Raw genomic sequence first — 24,263 nt, 5'->3', positions numbered from 1 at the left:
AGACAAGTGCAGGGTTTTGAACCGGCGACCTCAGTGTTCCCAGGTCGATGCTTTATCCACTGCACCACCACAGGTCAGGTGGGAACCTTTTTGGCTGAGAGAGCCACGAACGCCACATATTTTAAAATGTAATTTCATGAGAGCCATACAATGACCCATGTACCTTACGCATTATCCAATAAAAATTTGGTGTTTGTCCCAGAGGACAGCTGTGATTGGCTCCAATCACCCGCAACCATGAACATGAGCGGTAGGAAATGAATGGATTGTAATACATGAGGATGTTTTATATTTTTAACGTTATTTTTTTTATTAAAGATTTGTCTGCAATCCAGATGCAGCCATCAAAGAGCCACATCTGGCTCGTGAGCCATAGGTTCCCGACCCCTGCTCCAGAGTGACCTGGCCAATACTCCCCATGGCCTATTCAAGCTCTTAAGTGGCTTCTCTTCGTCCCAGGAGAAAATGCCAGAATTTCATCCCAGCATGCAGTCTTCCGGAATAGGTTTCCCTGTGCCCTTTTAGCTGCAACTTCCCTCCCTCTGGGCTTTTCAACCCGCCTGGCCCACGCTCTCAGCTCTGGCCCCACACCTGCCGCTGTCACTGCTCAGTGGCCCTGTGGCGCTCTGCCTGGGGGGTGGGCACCCCTCTGCCCAGCTGCCGTCAAACCCGTCCCCACCTGACGCATCTCAGACAGGTGAGCCTGCAGTCCGCTTGCCCACCAGTGGTGGGGGAAGGTGCGGGCTTCCACGGGAGCCTTTGCCAGGTCTGACGGCTCAGGCTGTGGGGCGTTCACACTGTGCTAAGCCCAAACCTTCTCCCACATGGCTGCCCATTGCGGGCCCTGGGCTTCCTCAGATCTCTCCGCTGACCTGTTCCCGGGGCTTTCGAGGAGGGCAGAGGTACCTGGGCCAGGGAGGCGTTGCTGCCATAGAGGTGGAAGTGTTTGCTGCTGTTGAAGGAGACGGAGAGGGAGCTGCAGAGACTGATCGTGGAGGAGGCCTGTGGGCGGGGCGGCGGTGGCGTCAGCCCAGGTGCACGGGGCTGGTGCTGCGGCCCCTGTACCCTGCCCCCTGCCCCACCGCAGCTCAGGGGGAACAGCAGAGGAGAGTGGGTCCAGTGGGCTGCCCACATCTGTGAACTCTGCATCCCAGCATGCCACTCCCCGTCGCTGGGAGGAAAGCTTCCCTACACAGCCTCTACAAAAACGACCCACAGGCCCGGGAAAACGGCCCTGCACATTTCAGACAGATCATGGTTCACTTTCATCTTCCACTGAGTAAACACCGCGAGTTTTTTTTATCAAGATAAAGTAAAAAATGAAGGAAGACCACGTGGTGGGGAAGCCAGTCCCACCCCGCAAGGCCCCCCAAACCACTTCGCCTCTGTTGTTGCCAACAGGTGCTACCTGGATATTCCCCACCAGCTCCACGGCCCCGATCACGTGGACGAGGGTCTCCTTCTTGAAGGCCACTGGGCAGCGGAACTGGGCTCCGGGCAGACAAGGCAGCTAGGAACAAGGAACAGCTGGGGCGCTGGGGAGGCCTTTCTGCCTGCATTCTGCCCAGCCCCCATCTCAGCTCACATGTTCATACCTCAGCCGTTCGGGGCGGTCTTTCGAGAATCTCATAGTAACAGTTGACAGGAGGCTCCTAGGAATGATGAGGCAGGACCCTCAGTACTGAGAGAGGGTCCAGAACTGAGAGAGCATGCTGGCCCCTTAAGACCAGAACCTGGCATTCCTCTCCGCCGCCAAGATATGACCTTGGCATCCCACTTCTCTCCCTGGTCCTTGTCAGAGTCAAACATCACTGAGTGTGGCAGGATCCATCCACCTCGCTCCCTTTCCAAGTATTTGTTCCTCGTTGCGGGCCCACCCCCACACCCTGGGCATCCTTTCTTCCTCCGGGCAGTACTCACCATCTGCACACTCCACTTGTGGGCGATGAGCCCCTCTCTGTGAGGCTGTGGTACACCAATCAAGGCCTCCAAGGCGGGCACGTTGTGGTCATTGACAGATGGCTGAATCCTCACCTGGTACAGAGGGCAAAGGGCGGCTGAGCCCTGAATGCCAGCCACCCTAAACTGCCACCCCAGATCCAGTCGTCACTGGGTGAGGCCCAAGGGCCTGCTTGTTCGACTGCGGGCAGTAATCCACCACATCCTGCCCTGGTCCCCAATGACATGTATGAGTTACATGTGCTTCTCTGCTTTCTCCACGTGGCCAGCTCTTCTACATCCTGTAAGGCAGTGGTCCCCAACCTTTTTTGGGTCACGGACCGGTTTAATGTCAGAAAATATTTTCACGGACTGGCCTTTAGGGCGGGACGGAAAAATGTATCACGTGACCGAGACAAGTGTCAAGAGTGAGTCTTAGACGGATGTAACAGAGGGAATCTGGTCACTTTTTAAAAATAAAACATTGAGCCCTGGCTGGTTGGCTCAGCGGTAGAGCGTCGGCCTAGCATGCGGAGGACCCGGGTTCGATTCCCGGCCAGGGCACACAGGAGAAGCGCCCATTTGCTTCTCCGCCCCTCTGCCGCGCTTTCCTCTCTGTCTCTCTCTTCCCCTACCGCAGCCGAGGCTCCGTTGGAGCAAAGATGGCCCATCCCAGGCTGGGGATGGCTCTGTGGCCTCTGCCTCAGGCACTAGAGTGGCTCTGGTCGCAACATGGCGATGCCCAGGATGGGCAGAGCATCGCCCCCTGGTGGGCAGAGCATCGCCCCATGGTGGGCGTGCCGGGTGGATCCCGGTCGGGTGCATGCGGGAGTCTGTCTGACTGTCTCTCCCTGTTTCCAGCTTCAGAAAAATGAAAATAAATAAATAAATAAATAAAAAATTAAAAATAAAACATTGTTCAGACTTAAATATTATATAAATAAAATGGAAATAATGTAAGTTATTTATTCTTTCTCTGTGGACCGGTACCAAATGGCCCACGGACTGGTACCAGTCTGCGGCCCGGGGGTTGGGGACCACTGCTGTAAGGTACTACTCGAATATCATTCTGAAAGTCCGCCCAGGAACAGGGCTTCCACTCCGGTGTTCACCCGGTGTACATCCCCAGCGGTGGGCGGAGTGGCTGCCCGGGATCAGCCATCTCCACTGGGCCTGGGCAGTGAGAGCGGGCCATGGCTGGTTTCACCTGCACTGCCTCCTGCTCAACACAGTAACTGGCACATAACAGGCTCAAGAAAAGTAGTTTTTTGAATGAGTAAAAGAACGAATGACATTTAACAAGTACAGCTGCAAGAATTATTTGCACAATGCAGGTTAGGAAAGATTCATTTTGGCAAGCATCTTGAATCAATTTAAGAAATATTTCCCCAGTGCCTTTTGCACAGAAGAGCTGTCTGTGCTAGGATGGGGAGACCCAGAAACGTGTAAAATGGTGACACAGGAGGAGCACCAGTGAAAGTCTTGGGGTGGCCCAGCCAGGGACATACAGACCCAATTTGAGGTGTCTGACATTTACTCATTCAGCAAACATTTGTGGACAGTTAAGTTGAACAAAAAAGTCTAATGAAAGAGGCAGCATCTGATGTGTGTGTGTGTGTGTGTGTGTGTGTGTGTGTGTGTGACAGAGTCAGAGAGAGGGACAGATAGGGACAGACAGACAGGAAGGGAGAAAGATGAGAAGTGCCAATTCTTTGTTGTGGCACCTTAGTTGTTCATTGATTGCTTTCTCATATGTGCCTTGATTGGGGGCTACAGCAGAGCAAGTGACCTTGTGCTCAAGCCAGCGACCTTGGGTCCAAGCTGGTGAGCCTTGCTCAAACCAGATGAGCCTGTGCTCAAGCTGGCAACCTCAGGGTCTCGAACCTGGGTCCTCCGCATCCCAGTCTGATGCTCTATCCACTGCGCCACTGCTGGTCAGGTGGCAGCATTTGAATTTAACTGTGAAAGACAAAAAATTAGTAGGTGAAGATGGGGAAAGTTACCCATAAAAAGAAAGCACAGGGAGTCCAGACAGCGCCAGGCGGGTGTGATACGGCCAGAGGTTAGGGCGCTGGCTTGCAAGGAGAGATACGAGGTAAGTCTGGAAAGGAGACTTGGGGTTGAACTGCAGACTGCGGGGCCGGAAGGCCAGGGGGCCAGGAGGCAGGAGACCATGGGCTAGACCACTGAGAGGGACCCCTCCACCGGGAAAGGCGGGACAAGACCCACCTTGGGAGCCTGTGCCAGAGGACCGGCTGCAAGAAGGCGAATTCCATATGAGCAGCATTGGGACAAGAGAGAGAAGAGGATGCAGACAGCAGAACGTGAGGAGGCAGTGGGCCCAGGCACATCGGAAGGAGACACTCACCCAGACTCGGAAGTTTTGCTTGAGGAAACACTGGTGTTTTTAAAGGATTTAAAGGAAGCCAGAGAAGACACTGGTACAGGAAAAGATAATAAGTTTAGAATATGTTGAGACCAAAGTTTCAAGAGGAGCAACTGTAGTCCTAGCCAGATACCCAAGAGAAACAAAATATATGTCCACAGAAAAACACAGAGGAATGTTTAAGCAGCGTTATCCGTTATCCGTACTAGCCAGAAAGCGGAAACAGGCCAAATGCCCATGATTGGATGAATGTATCAATCCAGTGTGGCCTATCTCACAATGGGGTGTTATCTGGCAATAAAAACGAATGAAATATTGACACATGTTACGACACGGGTGGGCCCTGAACATACCATGCTCAATGAAAGGAGCGAGCCAGTCACCAAAGACCACATGTTGTGTGATCTCAGTTATAGGTAACGTCCAGAATAGGTCACTCTCTACAGAGGGACAAAAACCGTGGTTGCCAGGAGCTGGCAGAGGGAGGGGGAAGGGGTGACTGCAAATGGGCGCAGGGTTTCTTTTCTGGAGCAGAGAGGATGTTCTACAATTAGATTATGGCGAGGACGGCAGCACTGTGAATATACTAAAAAACCAAACCCCATTGCATTGTACACTTTCAGTGGGGAAACTGTGTGGTATGTGAATTATATTTTGATGAAGCTGTTAAAAGACCAAAATAAGAAAAGGTGGTAGGAAGACATCCCAGGGAAGGGGAGTGACAAGCTTCAGGGGCACACAGGCTGGAGAAGGAGGGACACAGTCTGGAGCTGTCAGCTGGAAGGGGGCAGTGACACTGTGGGAACCGACCCGAGCAGGCAGGAGCCCCGCCCCAGAGCCATGCGTGCGCCTGCATGACGGAACAGGAGCGATGACAAGGTTTTCGGCAGATGGTCAGACCCTGTGCGTAATACCATCACTTACTGGGCGCTCGGAGTGCGAGGCCTCTTCCGATTCTCACCACGTGCATCATCTCATCTAGCCTGTGGCTGTGCCTCCGCGCTGAACAACACAACCGTCCTCATTTTACAGATGGGAGCACTGAGGCTCAGGGAGCTGAGTTAATTTTTCTGAAGCTATCAAGTACTATAGAGCTGGCATTTTAACCCAGGTTGACTCTAGTAACAGGAATCACTATGCTCCATCAACTTCCTTGGATAACAGTGGTAATAATAATAATGCTAAAAACAAATGATGTTAATAGATACCGCACATGTCAAGTACTAGGCCAAGCTGTACTTGGCATGTATTTTCTCATTTGCTCCTCATAACCCCATAAGGTAGGTGTTATTATCTCCCTTTTATAGGTTGAAAAACTGAGGCTCAGAGAGGCTAAGTAAACTGCCTAAGGTCACACAGCTTTAAGATCTCCAGTCTGCCTGACCAGGCAGTGGCACAGTGGATAGAGTGTCCGACTGGGATACAGAGGACCCAGGTTCGAGACCCCAAAGTCGCCAGCTTGAGTGCCGGCTTATCTGGTTTGAGCAAAAAGCCCACCAGTTTGAACCCAAGGTCGCTGGCTCCAGCAAAGGGTTACTTGGTCTGCTGAAGGCCCGCGGTCAAGGCACATATGAGAAAGCAATCAATGAACGACTAAGGTGTTGCAACGCGCAATGAAAAACTAATGATTGATGCTTCTCATCTCTTTCCATTTCTGTCTGTCTGTCCCTGTCTATCTCTCTCTGTCTGAAAAAAAAAAAAAAAAAAAAAAAAAGGTCTCCAGTCCAGCTGACGCCGGTGCTCCTTACCAGTTAGGGGAGCAGGAGGCCATGAGGAAGGAGAGCCTGTGGCCCCGCTGCCCAGCTCTCGGGTTGCCTGCCTGCCTAGCTTATAACCTGTTATTAGAGCTGACCTCCTTGTGGCAAAGACGGCCTGACTAACGGGACAGACTCAGGAAAGAGGGAATCATTCATGTCCCGTCCTGTGCCGGGTTAGTGAAATCGGAGACCACAGCAGGGCCTCTAGCAAGAGTGGATGCTGCTTAGCAGGCCAGGCAGTGGGGAGCTGGAGGGTGGTGAGACGGATGGAGGCATCTAATCCTGTTATCTGGACTCTTCTGAGGGAAAGAGGAGGCTCCGGGGATGTGAGCTGGTTCTGGACCGAGTGAGGCCAGAATGTGAGGCGGTTTCCAAAGCAGTTGGGGGATCTCAGGGCTGCGACACAACACCCCCCCCCCCGCCCCTTGAATGACCTCCACTTCCCCAGATCCTGTGCTGGGCCCTCTACAGGGAGCAAGTAACCCACTGGACCTCAGGGCCACCTGTGAAGTTCTTATTCCAAACTCCATTTGTGACAGGGAACTGAGACCTGGACAGGTAGGTCCCTGGCCCAAGACCACACAGAGTGCCAGTGGCAGAGCCGGAGTCTGGTTCCGTGCTTGCCCGGCCCACCTCCTACAAGAACCCAGCACCCTCCCAGCGAGGAACACCAGCTGCCAACTCAACTGGCTATTCCAAACATTCTATTTCAATGCAAATGGGCATCTGACCTTCCCAAAGACCACCCTCTCTCGTCACAGTCTGGAGGGGAGATGGCCCCATCTATCTGGAAAGGGCCTAAACTGCTCCGGGTCCCTGTCCTGCTGGGCTCCCCTCCCAGTCTGGCCTGACTCCAGTGTGGCCTTAGGTGACAGTTCCTCTTTGGGCCCTCAGTTTTCTCCACAGTGCAGTGAAAAGGCTCTTGACTGGTCAGTGCCTAATCCTCTCCCGAGGTCACCTCTAAGAAAGCCTGGGACTCCTCAAGCGTTGGACTCGGGGGCGGGCGGCCTCCTTCCTCTGAGCTCCCATAATGAGGATGGACTGTTACTACGACCCTGACCGTACTGCAGGAGAACCTGAACTTCGAGGTTAGACACGTGGATCTTGGTGTTCACATAAGTACCTGAGCTGAACTTTTCCCTTATTCGCTGTGTAACCTGGGCAAGTGACTTGACCGTTTACGCCACAGACTTCTCGTCTGTAAAGCGGGAATGACCCCGCCTCTCACAGGTGATAGGGCTCTCACAGGGTGGTGTGAGAATTACAGGGGTTGGGTACAGAAATATCAGGCACAGAACTTGGGTCTGCTGAGTGGACAGGGACCCTGTTTTTTTTTTTTTTGTTTTTTTTTTACAGAGACAGAGAGAGAGATAGGGACAGACAGACAGGAACAGAGAGAGATGAGAAGCATCAATCATTAGTTTTTTTGTTGCGACACCTTAGTTGTTCATTGATTGCTTTCTCACATGTGCCTTGACCGTGGGCCTTCAGCAGACCGAGTAACCCCCTAGCTTGAGCCAGCAAACTTGGGTCCAAGCTGGTGAGCTCTGCACAAACCAGATGAGCCCGCGCTCAAGCTGGTGACCTTGGGGTCTCGAACCTGGGTCCTCCACATCCCAGTCCAACGCTCTATCCACTGCGCCACCGCCTGGTCAGGCAGGGACCCTGTTTTATCAATTGCTGCCCAGAGCCTAGCAAAGTACCTGAGTTAGGAGAGTGGCTCATTAAATGTTTGAATGAAAAACTAGGTTCTCTCTCAGAGTCCTTCTCGTTCTCAAGTGTTGTGATTCTGAGTAATCTACGCAGCGGCGGGTGTGCTTCCTGGAAGCGTGTCAGTGGAGGCTGTGGAGCCGCACGGAAAGGACCGTCAGCCCCGTGGAGGGCCGGACCCACGGAGGACGGGACAGTGTCTGACTGGTCCCCGCGTCCTTGATCTCCAGGATGGGGCTGAGTGTGTGTGTGTGTGACCTTTAGGGACCTTTTCACATTGAGGTCCATACCTGGTAGGTGTGCTCGACATGGTGGGTCTTGTCACTCTTGTGGGGGAAGCTGATGTAGAGTGTGGAGTTTTCCAGGCTGTGGAGAGAGAGGAGATTGGAGGTAGAGGGTGGAGAAAAGAGCCACCCCGAGGCACCCCAGGGGCCTGGGCCAGGGGAAGCCAGCACTGTGCCAGGGACCTCGCTGGCACGACAGCATGTACTCCTTACTGGGCCCTGCTGTTTCCGTTTGGACACTAAGGTTCGTGGAAGGGGTCGGCCTCTTGCCCAGAGTCCTGCAGTGAGGGACCAGGAATGGAACTGAAGGGGACATGATGCCTCTGGAGACACGTTCTTCCCACTCCGTCCCCCTCTCTAGGTCTGCGCTGCACTGGGCCCCCTGCTCCTCCCCTGGATGACGGCACCAGCCTCTGGCTCCCTCTCCCACCTCATCTTTCTCCTGACCTTCCCAACATCACTCTTTGATCCTGCCTCTCGCCTCCACAGAATCTGGCACGGGCTCCCAGCTGCCCACAGGGCCAAGTCCAAAGCCGGGTCTCAGTCCACCTGCCTGCTTCCCACACAGACCCAACATCCTCTGTGCCACCTGCTCCCTGCTCCCAGAAGTGTTCGACTGTCCGCTGTCTCCACAGCCTCACCGATACTGTTCGCTCTGATGAGAATGTCCTCCCTCTGCCTTGACCCTTGTTCTTATCCTCCAGACCCCAGTTCAAGCCTCAGCCTTTCCGTGACCCCCTCCATCTCTCCCCTGACCCACCTCATCTTTCCCGGCTCTAACTTCATTTCACTTTATACTTCTGACACTATCATTGTGTTTGGCATGTGTGTTCAAAAGCACCAGAGACCCTGACTCAGACATTGGCCCCGTCCTGCTCTCCCTGAGCCAACTTAAAAAGACCCTCCACTTTTCTGGCTCACTCTCCTTTTTCTGTAAAAGAGAAAATCCAGCCCTGGCCGGTTGGCTCAGTGGTAGAGCATCGGCCCGGTGTGTGGAAGTCCCATGTTTGATTCCCGGCCAGGGCACACAGGAGAAGCGCCCATCTGCTTGCTTCTCCACCCTTCCCCCCTCCTTTCTCTCTACTTCTTTCTCTTCCTCTCCCGCAGCCAAGGTTCCATTGGAGCAAAGTTGGTTTGGGCACTGAGGACGGCTCATGCCCTCTGCCTCAGGCGCTAGAATGGCTCCGGTCCTAATGGAGCAATGGCCCAGATGGGCAGAACATCGCCCCCTGGTGGGCATGCCAGGTGGATCCCTGTTGGGCGCATGCGGGAGTCTGTCTGACTGCCTCCCCACTTCTCACTTCAGAAAAATACATTAAAAAAAAAAAAAAGAAAATCTAACTGGTGATCCCCATGGTCGGTCCTTCCTTCCAAAACATTCTGACAGTCACTGATTCTGTGGTGTGCATGAGTTCGGTCTCTCCCGTCTGAATACGGGCTCTGTGCGGGCCGGGGCCATGGTGAAACGTGTCTCCCGCTTCTACCCGCAGTGCTGGCCCCGGAAGGAAGAGAACCTGGCACAGCTGAAAACAGTAGAGAGCTGGCTGGGGTCTTGGGCTCAGATTCAGTTCAGGCTCCGGCGTCAGTCCTGCCTAGCTGTGCGACTCCGCACAAGTGTCCCCCTTCTCTGAGCCTCAGATCGGTCCTCAGTAAAATGCAGAGAGGCACCGCCGCCTCCCGAGGTGTTGACAGTGCCAGGGAAAGCCAGCAGCTGTGCGGGGCAGCTGACACAGCCCCCATCCCGAGGTCAGCATTCCATGTGCTTTCTCTATCAGCACAAGCTGATCTGACTCAGAGCTCTTAAAGGGCCATCGCTCTTTCGGGGCTGCAGCTGGAGTGAGTTCTAATCACCCTGGGTGAGGGGGGTACTTTAGAACAGGGCAGGGGCTTAGAGGAACAGCTCAGGTAGGCTAGGCCTGGGCCCTGGGTGGGGAGGCGGAGGTGCGAGGAAAGAGTTGGGTGGCGGCTTATGACTCACCCTTCGGTGAGGATGTTGATGGGGTAGAGGACTGAAATGCTGGTGTTGGCCGAGTTGTCTTCCAGGAGGCCCGAGTCCTCATTGTCGCTGCATGGGTGTGGGGGAAAGGGGGTGGTGAGAGGAGGGCTTGGGAGAATGGCATGGCGGGCAGTCGGAGGCCAGGGCAGGGGTGCTGGTGGGGGCCCGCTCACCAGCTCACGTTGGCATGCAGCTTTACAGAGTCCCCCCAGGAGCTGTTCAGCATCGTATGAAACATCACCTGGATGTCAGCCTGGCAGGGGAAGAGAAGGGGGCGGAGAAGGCAGGGCCTGAGCCTGGGGAAAAGCCTTAGCAGCTCAGAGCCCCCACACCTGACCACCGTAACAACAGGGACCACCTGTCGAGTGCTCACTACAGCTCAAGCACTGGGCCAGGTGTTTGATCCTCATCGCACACGGTTAAGCCCTGTGTGTAGGGTCACAAAAGAATAACCCAGCTCCAGGTTTGTCTGACTCCAAAGCCCAGGCTCTCAAACATGACACAAAACACCTGTGCACATATTCCCTTTCCGAAAGGGGCGGGTACGCTCCTCTCTGCTAACCACCTGTGGCCTTCTCCAGAGCCAGGAGCGCCTGCCTCTCCTGAGCCCAAAGCCCCGGGCTGCACGATTCCTAGGGGCTTGAAGCACTCACCGAGCTGCCTGCTTTAAAGATGGGGGAGCTCACATTGCAAGAGAGGCTCCTGGTCAGAAGCTCGGGCTCCTCTGGAAGCTCCAGGCAGCTCACTGGCATCTGACTGTGGGGCTGGGGGCGAGGAGAGAGAGAGAGAATGAGCTTCTTAGTGGGCAAGGCTAAGGGTCCTCCAGAGGCCACCAACCTCAGGGACCACCTCCTCCCTCTCTGACACTTTCAGGACACATTCTCAGAGAGGTGGGGCCAAAGAATCAGGGGCACAGCCAGAGGGTTAGTACGAAGAGGTTCACTGCAACACTATAATAGTGAAAATGCCCAACTGGTGGTGCTGCAGGGGACAGAGCATTGACCTGAGATACTGAGCTCCTGGTTCAAAACCCTGAGGTTGCTGCTTGAGTTTGGGATCATTCCAAGGTCATTGGCTTGAAGCCCAAGGTTACTGGCTTGAACCAAAAACTTGCTGGCTTCAGCAAGGGGTCACTGGCTCGGCTTGACCCCTCCAGTCAAGGCACATATGAGAAACAATCAATGAACAACTAAAGTGAAGCAACTATGAGTTGATGCTGCTCATCTCTCTCCTCCCCTGTCTCTCCCTTCCTGTCTCTCTCTCTTCCTTCTTGTCTCTATCTCTTTCTCTCAAACAAAACAAAACAAAACAAAACAAAACACTATAATACTGAGAAACTGGAGGTGCTCAAGCAGCTCAAAGAGACAGGGATGGCCCGGGAAGTTGTGATACGGTTACAGGAGAGCATATGGTGAGATTAACATGCTGCTCCATCGACACAGTCAGCGACTACTTTTTTGTATTAAAATATTTCATTTATTGATTTTTAGAGAGAGAGAGAGAGAGAGAGAGAGATGGGGTGAGAAGCAGGAACCATCAACTCATAGTTGCTTCTCGAATGTGCCTTGACCAAGCAAGCCTGGGGTTTCAAACCAGCGACCTCAGCGTTCCAGGGAGAAACTTGACCCACTGCGCCACCAGAGGACAGGCTCAGCAACCATTTTAAAAAGGGTTTGATCCTGGACTAAGCAGTATAAAACCATTCATCTTCATCACATGTTGTGAGGGACAGGTCTCAGCCTCAGGTTGGGAAGGAATTAGAAAGTAGAGGCTCAGGGAAGTCAAGTGACTCCCCCAAGGTCTCACAACTGGGTCAGCCGGCAGGGATCTGGTAGGAACTTGAGTACAGGTTTATTCGACTCCAGACCCCAAGTGCTTTATCGCCCTTCTAGGTGCCCCTGAAGGGAGCATTGAATGTTGCTGTGTAAGAATAATTCCAGTGCCCATGGACAGATGAATGGATAAACATTCATCTGGTCTACCTGTACAATGGAATATTAATTAGCCTTAAAAAGGAATGATGGACCTGACCAGGCGGTGGCGCAGTGGATAGAGCATAGGATTGGGATGCAGAGGACCCGGGTTCGAGACCCCGAGGTCGCCAGCTTGAGTGCAGGCTCATCTGGTTTGAGGAAAAGCCTACCAGCTTGAACCCAAGGTCGCTGGGTCCAACAAGGGGTCACTCGGTTTGCTGAAGGCCCGCGGTCAAGGCACATATGAGAAAGCAATCAATGAACAACTAAAGTGCTGCAAAAAGAACAGATGCTTCTCATCTCTCTCCCTTCCTGTCTGTCTGTCCCTATCTGTCCCTCTCTCTGTCTCTGTCACACACACAAAAAATTTTTTTAATTGTATTTAAAACAACCCAGGCCTCAAAAACCTGTTGGTTACCTTTAGGAGGAAGGTAGCTCAATCGCACTGAACCTACGCACATCTCTGGTCACCAGGTTCCACTCCGTCTCGTTACAGCCTCTCACTGAGCCCCTGGCTGCCCCCAGCCTCACTCTCTGGTTGTGGAATCTGAGGCTCACAGAGCGTGAACCTTGTATCTCAGGTCACATAACTTGAGGGTGGCCGCAGGCTGCGAACCTAGATGTGGCCCTAAGACCTCTGCATGCCAGCTGCTGCCCAGGTCTCTGGGCCGCCCTAGTTGCCTGAGGCTCTGACAGAGGCGGCCGCTGCAGGGACAGGCAGGCCGGGCAGGCGGGCCCAGCCTTCTTCCTCACCTTGAGCATCTCCACTTTGCGGAAGGAGAGTCCCCAGGGGAAACCCAGGCTGAGCTGAACCCAGTAAGCATCTTCTCCCAAGTTCTTCAGCGTCAGGTTCACGGACAGGCTGGCAGACGGGGTCAGACGCAGGGCACTGAACGTGGGGGGAAGATCGGGGAGAAGTTATGGGGACCAAGGTGAAGGAAGCAGGACCAAAGGTAGGGACTTTCAGAACTGAGGAATCTGGTAATCCAGAAAAAATAAATACGCAAAACTAAGCTCCTGAGCACAGGCTCTGTGACCTCATTTCACCCTGAACAGGAGTGCCACAGGGACTTGCATCTCTCAGGGCAGGAAACTAAGGCCCAGGTAACACATCTCGTGAGTGCAGATGGGGGTCTTCTGAGTGAAGGAGGAGGAGGGATGGGGAGCCTTACAGACCTTGCGGGGAAGAAGGACAGCCCCAGGTTGGCCTCACATGTCTTGTCCTCTCCACAGTTCTTCTCGAAGGGGATCTGGAAGGACAGGAAGAAGGGCGCAGGAGGCTTGGGCCCCCGACCCGGGAGGACCAGACCCGACCTCTCTGTCTGTCACTCTTCCCTTCTTACCTCCTTGATCTCTGAGTGTGGCGAGGGTCTTAGGATGGGCTGCATGTCCTTGCCCTGCTGAACACAGAGGAGTGAGGGCCGGGAGACAGGAGGGGTTAGTTGAAGCCGCAGAGCTTGTGGAGGAGGCATGGAATTGCTCAGGGCTTGGGGCTCAGCTGGGATAGCCGTGGTCTGTCCCTCCAGGCGCCAGCGCCCTCCCACGGCAGGCCCCACCCTCCTGACTCAGCTCGAGGCCATTCGTGCAGTCCACCCCTGGTGGCAGGTCCTTGGAAACTTAGGACCAGGGCGTCCATTCCCTGTCCCAGACAGGAGATCTGGGCCTTGACAAAGCCAGCCCCACAGTTCCTCCTAGCCTATCTCAGCCTCAGGGCTCACCTGCCCGTGACCTCCTACTGTGCTTCTCCTCTCTGAGTCCCATCTCCCCCTAGAACGCTCTCTATCAGATCAGGCCAGTGTTCGCAACATTTCCCGAGTTTCTGCTCTGGGCCAGACCCCGTGCTGGGCACTGAGCATACACGAAGAACAAAACGGACACAGGAGCCCTGGCCAGTTGGCTCAGTGGTGGAGCATCGGCCTGGCGTGCAGGAGTCCTGGGTTCGATTCCCGGCCAGGGCACACAGGAGAAGCGCCCATCTGCTTCTCCACCCCTCCCCCTCTCCTTCCTCTCTGTCTCTCTCTTCCAAGGCTCCATTGGAGCAAAGTTGGCCCAGCGCTGAGGATGGCTCTGTGGCCTCTGCCTCAGGTACTAGAATGGCTCTGGTTGCAACAGAGCAACTCCCCAGATGGGCAGAGCATCACCCCCTGGTGGGCATGCCGGTGGATCCCGGTTGGGCGCATGCAGGAGTCTGTCTGACTGCCTCCTCGTTTCCAACTTCAGAAAAATACAAAAAAAAAAAGACACAGGGCTTTTTCTCCCAAATGACCTGGCATCTTCAGGGTATTGAGGGGACAGGGCATCTTTAGAGCATGGAGAAGGCAATCCTGCTCCACACTTGGGGATCAGGGAAGTTTCCTTAAGGAAACCAAGCCCACCACCATTTGCCTTGAACTTACCATCATACCTCTCCTCATCCTGTTCCCTTTGCCTCGCCTCCCTCCACCTACCCAAAGTCTACTCACTCTGCAGCATCTAGAGACAATGACACCTCCCCGGACAACTGTGGCCTCAGGTCTCTTTTATACTCTGAGTTCCTATATGACACAGTTTGGCTTTTAAAAAATTAATGCCCACCTAACCAGTGGTGGCACAATGGATACAGCGTTGACCTGGGACACTGAGGTCCCAGGTTCAAAACCCCAAGGTCACTGGCTTGAGCGCAGGCTCATCTGGCTTGAGCACGGGTTTACCAGCTTGAGCACGAACTCATCCAGCTTGAGCGTGGGATCATCAACATGATCCCAAGGTCACTGTCTTGATCTCAAGGTCACTGTCTTGAGCAAGGGGTCACTGGCTCAGCTGTAGCCTCCCAGTCAAGGCACATATGAGAAAGCAATCAATGAACAACTAAGTTGCTGCAACTATGAGTTGATGCTTCTCATCTCTCTCCCTTTCTGTCTCTCTCTCTCTCTTGCTAAAATACATAAATAGAGAAGAGCCTCCGTTTTTTTTTTTGTTTTGTTTTGTTTTTTGTTGTTTTGTTTTGTTTTTTACAGAGGCAGAGATAGACAGGGACAGACAGACAGGAACGGAGAGAGATGAGAAGCATCAATCATCAGTTCCTCGTTACGCGTTGCGACTTCTTAGTTGTTTATTGATTGCTTTCTCACATGTGCCTTGACCATGGGCCTTCAGCAGACTGAGTAACCCCCTGCTGGAGCCAGGGACCTTGGGTCCAAGCTGGTGAGCTCTTTGCTCAAGCCAGATGAGCCCGCGCTCAAGCTGGCGACCTCGGGGTCTCGAACCTGGGTCCTTCCGCATCCCAGTCCGACGCTCTATCCACTGCGCCACCACCTGGTCAGGCGAGCCTCCGTTTTTTAATCGGGGCACATGACCACGTGTATTTCTCAGGCTCTCTTGTAATTAGGTGTGACCATGTGACTATGTCTGACCAATGAGATGGGTACCCTGAAGAGCCCATCCATTACTCCTTCCCCTGGAGAGGCCCCAGAGCCTCCAACCTGATTCCCCTTCTTCCCAATCTTGCTTTCCCAAATTTCTCTTAAATACAAACTCCCATAAATTCCTTTTCTGCTTACGTAAGCCATATTTGGTTTCCATTGCTTTGAGCCAAAGACTCCTCTATAATACAGTCTTGCTAAAGTGAATTTCTACTCTCCTCTTTTTCCTGTCAATTCCTCTAGCAGATCTCTCCTTACCGCCCTCTGGTCTCTCGGTGTTCCTCCTTCCTCCCAGAGAGAGAAACTGAGGGAGACGTTGATGGGCGAGATGAGGTCCTGAATGCATACCTGAGGGTGACCAGAGTACATGTCAAGGGTTTAACCTTTCCCACACTTCCAGACACGTGCACACCTTATCCATGTTTTACAAGCGCTGGAATTCTATGTATAGTAACGACCGTAGTTGTCTTCCTTACTAGTGGTGAAAATACACTTACTATATGCATCAGGGTTCAGGGCTGCGTCTCAGCACACGTGCCGTTCCTCAGCCCCAATCCCATGGCAGACATTGCTAATCGAGCACAGCACCTTTCGCACTGAGTCCTGCCAGAAGCCCCTGAATCTTCTTCAAACTGCTCGGGGTAACCCTAATCAAAGATTGCAGAGATAAGACTATTCTAGACTATCCTAGTGTCTTGAGAACAAGGGTAGGTCTTAGTCTTTTAGGTGATCACCAGTGCCCTACAGCTGTCACTTTGAAGGCACTCATTGTATTCACCTGAACTTTCTACCAGCCTGAAGAGGTGGACATCATGACCTTCACATTACGCAGGAAGGAGGTAAGGTCAAAAAGGTGACAGTTTTTCCGAGGACTAGCACCAGGAAGTGAACCCACATCTTTCCAGCTCCAAAGTCTAAACTTTAGTTTTTTCCAATATATTACGTCACAGTGCCTCTTCCTTGGCAAATTTACGTTTCAGATTTCCGAGTGTGTGTGGGGGGGAGACGGTGCGAGGAGGCAATGGGGCACTGAGCTAAGTTATAAATGAAATAAAATTGAGTTGATAATCGTTGAAACTGCATGAAAGGTACTTGGAGGTTCATTCAACTATTTTTTGTACTTCTGTATGTCTGAAAACTCCCATAATAAAAAAATATAAAAACAACTTCAAGATCTTAGACACCAATCATATACCAAGTCTCTTATGAAATATTCAACAGGCCATAAAAATTTTAAGTCAAACCTATTTACACAGGACCACGATGAACAAACTGAATTTGGGTGTTTTACCAATTATTTAAATCGATGTTTAAACACCTTTTTCTGGGATGGGTATGAATAATAAATGACCTTGTGTGCCTGGCAAATAATAACACAGTATACTGACTGAATATTCTGTAGCCGTTACAAATAATTATGAAAGCTGGGTAGCAGCAGTAATATATGATATATGAAAAGAGTAGGAAAAAATGCTAAGTACTTTTCAATCATAATCATGTGAAAAACATCTGTGCATACAGATTAAGGACCAGAAGAAACTATGCTAAAGATATTATTACAGCTATCAAACAGTAAAGGAAATGGTAGGAGAGCAAGGTCAAAGTGACCTGTGACTCGGCTGTGACCCAGAGCTAAGCCCTGCACCCAGTGCCGCCTCTCACAGGGTCCGCTCATCTGTTCCTGCCCTTCCTGGAGCAGCCTCGCTGGTTCTCACCGGGAAGTAGAACCAGAACTCAGTGCAGGACTTGACTGGGGTGACGGTTATGTTCCCACTGGACTCGTGTCTCCCTCCTGGAAAAATCCCCCGGCTCCTGGTCCGGTGGCCATCCAGCTGCAGAGTGTAGGTGAGTTTGGTATCCCAGAGTCCTGAGGAGGGTGAGGAGGCCAGAGTTGCATGGTAGTGAATCCTGGGGCGTTAAGCCTGGATCTGGAGGGGGTGCAGGCACTCTGGGGAGCAGGAAGGCAGCACTGACCTTTGAACTGGGGGTTGAGAGGCTTGAGCTGGAAACAGACCGTGATGTTAACTCCTTCCTTCTTCTTGTTGCTGGTTGAATGGGAGCACTCTACCTCGTGCACTGGGATCTCCGCCGGGTAGAAGGACATTGCAGTGAGGACGTCCACCACGGGCCGGGAGCTGTAGGGCGGAGAACGACCCACTGCATCCCTCGGCCCCAGCTGCAGCCCCCAGTCAGACCTGGAGCTCCGTCTGTCAGAGTCCGGAGGGATCCTCCTTCTCTGAAGCAGACCTCACAGCAGTGTCTCCTTACAACCACGATAATAGTGATAATTCATTAGTGCTCCCTAGTATGTAGTCGCAGCCTTCAGGCCCATTTTCCATACAGAAGAGGAAGCTTTTAAAAAGAGAAATCAGCCTGGCCAGGCGGTGGCTCAGTGGATAGAGCGTCGGACTGGGATGCGGAAGGACCAGATTCAAGACCCCGAGGTTGCCAGCTTGAGCGCAGGCTCATCTGGTTTGAGCAAAAAGCTCACCAGAGCAAGGGGTTACTCGGTCTGCTGAAGGCCCGCGGTCAAGGCACATATGAGAAAGCAATGAATGAACTAAGGTGTTGCAATGCGCAACGAAAAACTAATGATTGATGCTTCTCATCTCTCTGTTTCTGTCTGTCTGTCCCTGTCTATCCCTCTCTCTGACTCTCTCTCTCTGTTTCTGTTTAAAAAAAAAAAAAAAGAGAAATCATACTGAGTTCCTTCCCTGCTTTTAACTGTTCACTGACACCTCGTGATACTCACTATAAAATTTAAACGTTTTATTATCCGTGCCATACATCCTTCCTCTCCAGTCTTCCCTCCTACCACCCTCCCCTCTAGCTGATGGTGCCCTGGCCCCCTCAGACCTGTGCCTGCCTCCCAGCCTGGGCACACCCTGAGCGGTCTCCACGGGAAGCTCTTGCCCTGGGCCCCCTGCAAGCCAGCCCTCTCTCACCCAGCAAGTCCTGGCTCGAAGATCACCTCCTGAGAACGGCCTTGTTTGGCCACTCAATCTACAGTCGGTCTCCCTGCTGCTCCCTCTCACTGTACACTGCTCATGTCCCTCCAGGCACTTACCACAATTGTAATGGCATCTTTACTTGTGTAACTTTCTGTTATATGCTTCCCCCCACATACATTCTGTAACCCAGTGGTCCCCAACCCCTGGGCCACGGACTGCTACCGGTCCGCAGAGAAAGAATAAATAACTTACATTATTTCCGTTTTATTTATATTTAAGTCTGAACAATGTTTTATTTTTTAAAAATGACCAGATTCCCTCTGTTACATCCGTCTAAGACTCACTCTTGACGCTTGTCTCGGTCACGTGATACATTTATCCGTCCCACCCTAAAGGCCGGTCCGTGAAAATATTTTCTGACATTAAACCGGTCCATGGCCCAAAAAAGGTTGGGGACCACTGCTGTAGCCAATTCAGCATTTAAGACATAGTAAGCGCTCAGTGATGATCTGTTCACTGTATGATGTCACATGATGCCTCCGATAACTCTAAGATATGAGCAAGGCAGCAGATTTAATGATCACTTGAAAGGTGAGGCGGCCAAGGTCCTGAGGGGCTGAGTGACTGGGGTACGACCATTCCAGAAGCACACGACGCAGCTTCGGCTTGCGTCCGGGTCACTAGGTTCTAAAGCCACCACATGCTGTAGCTTCGCTAGGTTTTAACGCCAGGTAGGACAGGGTTCAGATCCTGGCCTGTCACTGAATAGCAGCTGTTTAACCTGGGGTAAGGCACAAAGCCTGTATAAAAGGAGAACCTATCTCCCCGGGTTGGAGGGAGGACCACACGAGCTAACGCCCATAAGCCGTAACTCCTCAAGGGACGGGAGCTGACATTGTCATCAGGCAGGCCTCAGGAGCCCCATCTTACCTCAGCACAATCACCTGACCCTCAGCCCCCACAGCCACATCTGCCAGGCCGTCCCCTCCGAGGTCCGTCACCCCGTGGATGGAGCGTCCAAACCATCGAATTCCTGGGGACACCTGGGTCCCTTCTATCCGCTGAAACCGAGAGGGAGAAATTCATGCTAAGTTAGGAAGAGGACTGGCCACCGGGTGGGGAGGGTCGGGCTGGGGGGTGGGGTCTGGGCTTAAAGGCCTCCAGGCCCCCGGGAATGGGATTGAACTGGCAGGCCGGGTGCCTCACCTGACTCGGCTGGGGGTTCAGCTCACCACGCCCTCCATTAAAGATGTACACAGCCCCCCGCTCCTCCAGAGGGGCTCCCACAGCCACGTCCAGCAGCCCGTCGCCGTTGAGGTCTGTCAGGGCAGTGATGGCTGCTCCAAACTGCCCAAGGGGGTAGCCAGGGCGCCCCTGCAGCACTGAGACCACTTCGAATCCCACCTGGGAAGGAGCAAGGCAACAGGTTCCACCTCAATCACTCGGCAAGCTTTCACAGGTGAGGCATTTCACACGTGAGGCCGGCTGTGGTTCCACACAGGATGGGAATGATGCCATCAGACTAACCTGGGTTCAAGTCCCAGCTCCACCTCCTGCTCCCTGTGCAACTCTAGAGAGCTCCCCAGCCTCCCTAAGCTGCAGTGTTCCCGTTTGTTAGATAAAGCTCGAAGTGCCTTGTAAGGCGATCGTGAGGATCAGATAAAGGCTCACCGATGTAAAAGGCGGGGCCCTGGGCCGGGCACAGTCAGTCTACCAGCAGTGAGTGTTAGCTGGTGTTCATCTGTTGCCCTAAAGGTCTGACTAACACATGACCAGACAGGGAAAGCCTTTCGGGATAACGAGGACCTGAGCAGGCTCAAAAATCTGTTTCTTCCGCCCCTCTGCTCAATGGCCTGGTCCTCACCTTTCTCTGGTAGATAAACACCCGGCCTCCTCTCTGCTCCCCATAGAACAGGGGGGCTCCAATCAGCAGCAGCTCTGTCTCCCCATCTTGGTCCATGTCCATGCCACACAGCTCACCTCCAAAATATGAGCCAATCTGCAGGGAGAAGAGAGCGTTGGCAGAAGGGGAGGGGCCGGGGAATAGGATCGCCATTCCCCTCGGCCGCATCCAGTGTCTCACATGACAGCTTGAGTTCTGGGTCCCACTTGGAGCCCGGATGGGGTTCAGTTTCTTTAAATGGCCAGTGAGATGACAAAGCTTACCTGAGAGGGCTTTGTGAGGGACAGGTGTGACAGTGCTTGGCCCAGGGCCTGTCACACAGCAGGTGGACAGGTGTTCGGAGGGCAGCAGGGAGTACCGCTAGCATCCCACGTTCCCTGGCGGCAGCGCCCTGGGCCGTGCTCACCTGGCTCCCCTCTATTTCCTGGATCTGGCTCCACTCTCTGTTGCCCCTTGACTCTTGGAACAATAGCACCCTCCCCACGTGCTGGTACCGGGGGGCTCCAGCTGCCAGCAGCAATGGGGGAACTTGGGAGGGCAGCCAAGTCACCGTATAACCTAAGGACAGACAGAATGGGACTTGCTGTTAGCCACATGGTGACTGCGGGGAGAAGGTCAAACCCAGGGGCAAAGGGGCCGAGACCCTGGGGAACTGGGTCAGGTGCAAAGACGCAACATCCCGGAGACCTTCTCCCGAGAGGAGCTGCGTGCTCCAAGCTGTGCAAACTCTACTGCCTGGGCCCAAGGCTGCGGGCTCCCAAACTGGACAACTCATGCCCAGGGAAAGCAGTCACAGGGCAACGGGAGTGTCTCTTCCCAGGCTCAGTTCACCTGAGAGTTGTTGCTAAGGGAAACTACATTCTTAAACATGTAATAAAATAAAATGGGATATATTAGTAAGAAGAACGCAAAGTTCACACAAATATTTAAGACAAAGCAGGAGACTTGAAAATTTTCCTGTTTAAAGATACCGCTTCAACCTGACCAGGCAGTGTCGCATCTGACTGGGACGTGGAGGACCCAGGTTCGAGACCCTGAGGTCGCCAGCTTTGGGCTCATCTGGTTTGAGCAAGGCTCACCAACTTGAGCCCAAGGTCACTGGCTTGAGCAAGGAGTCACTCGGTCTGCTGTAGCCCCCCTGGTCCAGGCACATATGAGAAATCAATCAATGAACAACTAAGGAACCGCAACGAAGAATTGATGTTTCTCATCTCTCTCCCTTTCTGTCTGTCTGTCCCTATCTGTCTCTCTCTCTCTCTCTCTCTCTCTCTCTCTCTCTCTCTCTCTCTGTCTCTGCCACACACACACACACACACACACACACACACACACACACACAGATACCGCGTCAGGCTATCTCCACACATCACAGCTCCCGCGGGGGTTCTGGCCCTTCCCACAGCACTGAGGCCCTGTCTGCGGACTGGCCCGGGTAGCAGCCGGCGGGGGGGGGGGGGGGGGGGGGGGGGGGGGGGGGGGGTAGGGCAGAGCAGCGGCCGCCCAGGAGGAATGCTCTGGCTCAGAAAGCATGAGCTGATCCAGCCGGATCTCTGCTCAGAGCAGCTGAAAGTGAATGAGAGAAGCAGGGTGTCTGCGACTTGACTCTAGAGAGGAAGAGAGGAAGGGTGAGGAGGCTGGGCCACTCTCCTATCCACTCGCGTACATCGCCCAAGCACCAAGACCGAGAACTGGCCCTCTGAAACCAGAGAGACAAGGTTTTAATCCCAGTGTGACTACTTCCTAGCTGTGTAATCTCGAGTTAATTGCTTTACTCAGAGCCTCAGTTTTCTCATCTAAAGAAAAAAAATGGGGATAGTACTAACTTTATAGGGTGGTTTTGAGGAGTAAATAAGACTATGGATATAAAATGCTTAGCACTATACTAGTGATAACTAAACTGGGGTCGGAAAGATAATAGCATAATAGGCACTCAAGATTATGTTTATTCATATGTGTGTGTGTGTGTGTGTGTGTGTGTGTGTGTGTGTGTGTGTGGCAGGGCAGGGGCAGGGGCAGGGGCCTAACTAGAGATTAGACTGGAGTTATTTCTTCTTTAGTGACCAACACTGCCAGCTATCTTGCAGGATGCCGAAGGACAGACGATGACCTCTAAAGCAGCGCTACTCCTTCCACCCTCCCCAGTTCTGTGACCCAGGGCAAATTATTTCACCTCTCTTGTTTCTTCAGCTGTAAACTAGAGATAATGAAAGTACCTACTCACAGGGTTGTGAAGATAAAGTATGTTAATACATGGCAGGCACTTAGGACAGTGCCTTGCTCAGCAAAGAATGTCAAAAGAGTCTGACCAGCGGTGGCGCAGTGGATAAAGTCTTGACCTGGAACGCTGAGGTTGCCAGTTTGAAACCCCGGGCTTGTCTGGTCAAGGCACATATGGGAGTTGATGCTTCCTGCTCCTCCCCCCTTCTCTCTCTCTCTCTCTCTTTCTCTCTCTCTCACTTCTCTACAATAAATAAAGTTTTAAAAATATATATATATAAAGAAAATTAATAAAAGAAAGTCCTGCCAAAAAAAAAAAAAAAAAAGGGAAGAAGAAGAAAAGAAAAAAGAAACACATCACTGGGGGCAGCCTCCCTGAGTAGGTTAGAGGCCAGGTGCATAGCACAAGTTTTTCTAAGGAAAGAATTTAATAAGCCCTCAGTGTTTTGTTTTTTAATTTATTCATTTTAGAGAGGAAGGGGGGGGGGAGAGAGAGAGAAGAGAGAGAAGGGGGGAGGAGCAGGAAGCATCAACTCCCATATGTGCCTTGACCAGGCAAGCCAGGGTTTTGAACCGGCAACCTCAGTGTTTCCAGGTTGACGCTTTATCCACTGCGCCACCACAGGCCAGGCAAGCCCTCGTGTTTTGAGAATGTAATGAAGGAGTAGCCCAGCCCCAGACAGAGATCAAGGATGAGGCCGCTTGGTTCTGGATCTGTGAGAAGGTCGACCTGGAAGCAGTCCTGTCCCAGGGCTCTTGGAGCCAGTCTGTGCTTGGGAAAGGCAGACTCCCTGAATATGAACTAGAAGAGCGATAACCTCTGAGCATAAGGATGAGGTCCCTCTGCAGCCTGAGACGGCCACTGCCTGCAGGGGACAAGCATCTTCAGGACCGGGCAGGACAAGGCTGCCGCAGTAGCAGTCTTTAGGTGTCTATACCTGGCCCTGGGGTGGTTTAGGTCAAAGGGAACACTAGCTTGGTTTGTGGACGTCATATAAAGGAGGCAGTTGGGCGACAGGCTGTGGACTGGCTGGGGCACACGAAGGGCCTGCTCACCGGCCTGCTCGCTCCCCCTAGGAATGTGCTGGCCCCGGGAGGGGCAGTCCCTCCAGGATTAGCGAGGCTTCAAAATGTCAAGGCCTTATAAAATACAGATTACAGAAACACAACTAATACACCGGTGAGGGGTTAGTAAGAGAAAAGTTGAGAACGTTATAACCATACTTAAACTCTGAGTTTGTTAATGCTGGTTGCTTAATTGCTTTTATTTATTTATTTATTTATTTATTTATTTATTTATTTATATTAAAAGTCAGTCTGAGTGACTCTCTGGTCCCTAAAACCCAAAGAAGCGGGCATAAAAGAGAAGCACTCACCCAGGTATCCTGCTCTCGCTGCTGGTGTCAGTGGTTCATTCCCAACAAACGTATCATCCTGCAGGTCTACACTCAGGTCTAGAAAGCCCCCGGCCCAGTCCTTGGCTCCAACTGCCCCCACGATGGCATGGTCCTGGCCGGGGAAGGACGTGCAGGGTCACCAGGTCAGCTGCATTCCCACAGCAGCCCCTGGCCCTCGCTCCGCGCCGCCACTCACCCTGCTGAGGTCAGCACTGAGGCCGCTGGAGGACAGCTCCATGTCGAAGGATGTCAGGTCCTGTTTGCTTGTCCCTGCGGGGCAGAGAGAAGAAAACGAGCTGAGACCCAGGGAGCAGTGAGAACAGTGATGTTCATGAAGGGTTGGAGAGAGA

General features: G+C 52.8%; 1 protein-coding gene across 2 annotated transcripts in view; it reads right to left on the bottom strand.

Annotated features, from left to right (window-relative positions):
• Positions 1-24,263, bottom strand: part of ITGAL (integrin subunit alpha L) — a 42,453-nt gene that overhangs the window by 3,590 nt on the left and 14,600 nt on the right. Inside the window, exons 10-29 of one of the 2 annotated variants that reach the window (XM_066275743.1) lie at positions 24,110-24,183; positions 23,893-24,025; positions 20,706-20,857; positions 20,261-20,395; positions 19,603-19,800; positions 19,327-19,457; positions 17,420-17,580; positions 17,161-17,312; positions 15,704-15,793; positions 13,388-13,444; positions 13,221-13,294; positions 12,798-12,933; positions 10,725-10,835; positions 10,245-10,324; positions 10,054-10,140; positions 8,082-8,157; positions 1,921-2,034; positions 1,596-1,652; positions 1,409-1,510; positions 907-1,002 (exon numbers count right to left, since the gene is read on the bottom strand). In XM_066275743.1, coding sequence (XP_066131840.1) covers positions 907-1,002; positions 1,409-1,510; positions 1,596-1,652; positions 1,921-2,034; positions 8,082-8,157; positions 10,054-10,140; positions 10,245-10,324; positions 10,725-10,835; positions 12,798-12,933; positions 13,221-13,294; positions 13,388-13,444; positions 15,704-15,793; positions 17,161-17,312; positions 17,420-17,580; positions 19,327-19,457; positions 19,603-19,800; positions 20,261-20,395; positions 20,706-20,857; positions 23,893-24,025; positions 24,110-24,183 — 2,216 coding nt within the window. The remainder of the gene's footprint in view (positions 1-906; positions 1,003-1,408; positions 1,511-1,595; positions 1,653-1,920; positions 2,035-8,081; positions 8,158-10,053; positions 10,141-10,244; positions 10,325-10,724; positions 10,836-12,797; positions 12,934-13,220; positions 13,295-13,387; positions 13,445-15,703; positions 15,794-17,160; positions 17,313-17,419; positions 17,581-19,326; positions 19,458-19,602; positions 19,801-20,260; positions 20,396-20,705; positions 20,858-23,892; positions 24,026-24,109; positions 24,184-24,263) is intronic. The other variant, XM_066275744.1, reaches the window with a different exon arrangement.

The sequence above is a fragment of the Saccopteryx bilineata genome, chromosome 4 (genome assembly GCF_036850765.1).
Source record: "Saccopteryx bilineata isolate mSacBil1 chromosome 4, mSacBil1_pri_phased_curated, whole genome shotgun sequence".
Taxonomy (NCBI): domain Eukaryota; kingdom Metazoa; phylum Chordata; class Mammalia; order Chiroptera; family Emballonuridae; genus Saccopteryx; species Saccopteryx bilineata.
This window is presented reverse-complemented; position numbering and strand designations above follow the sequence as displayed.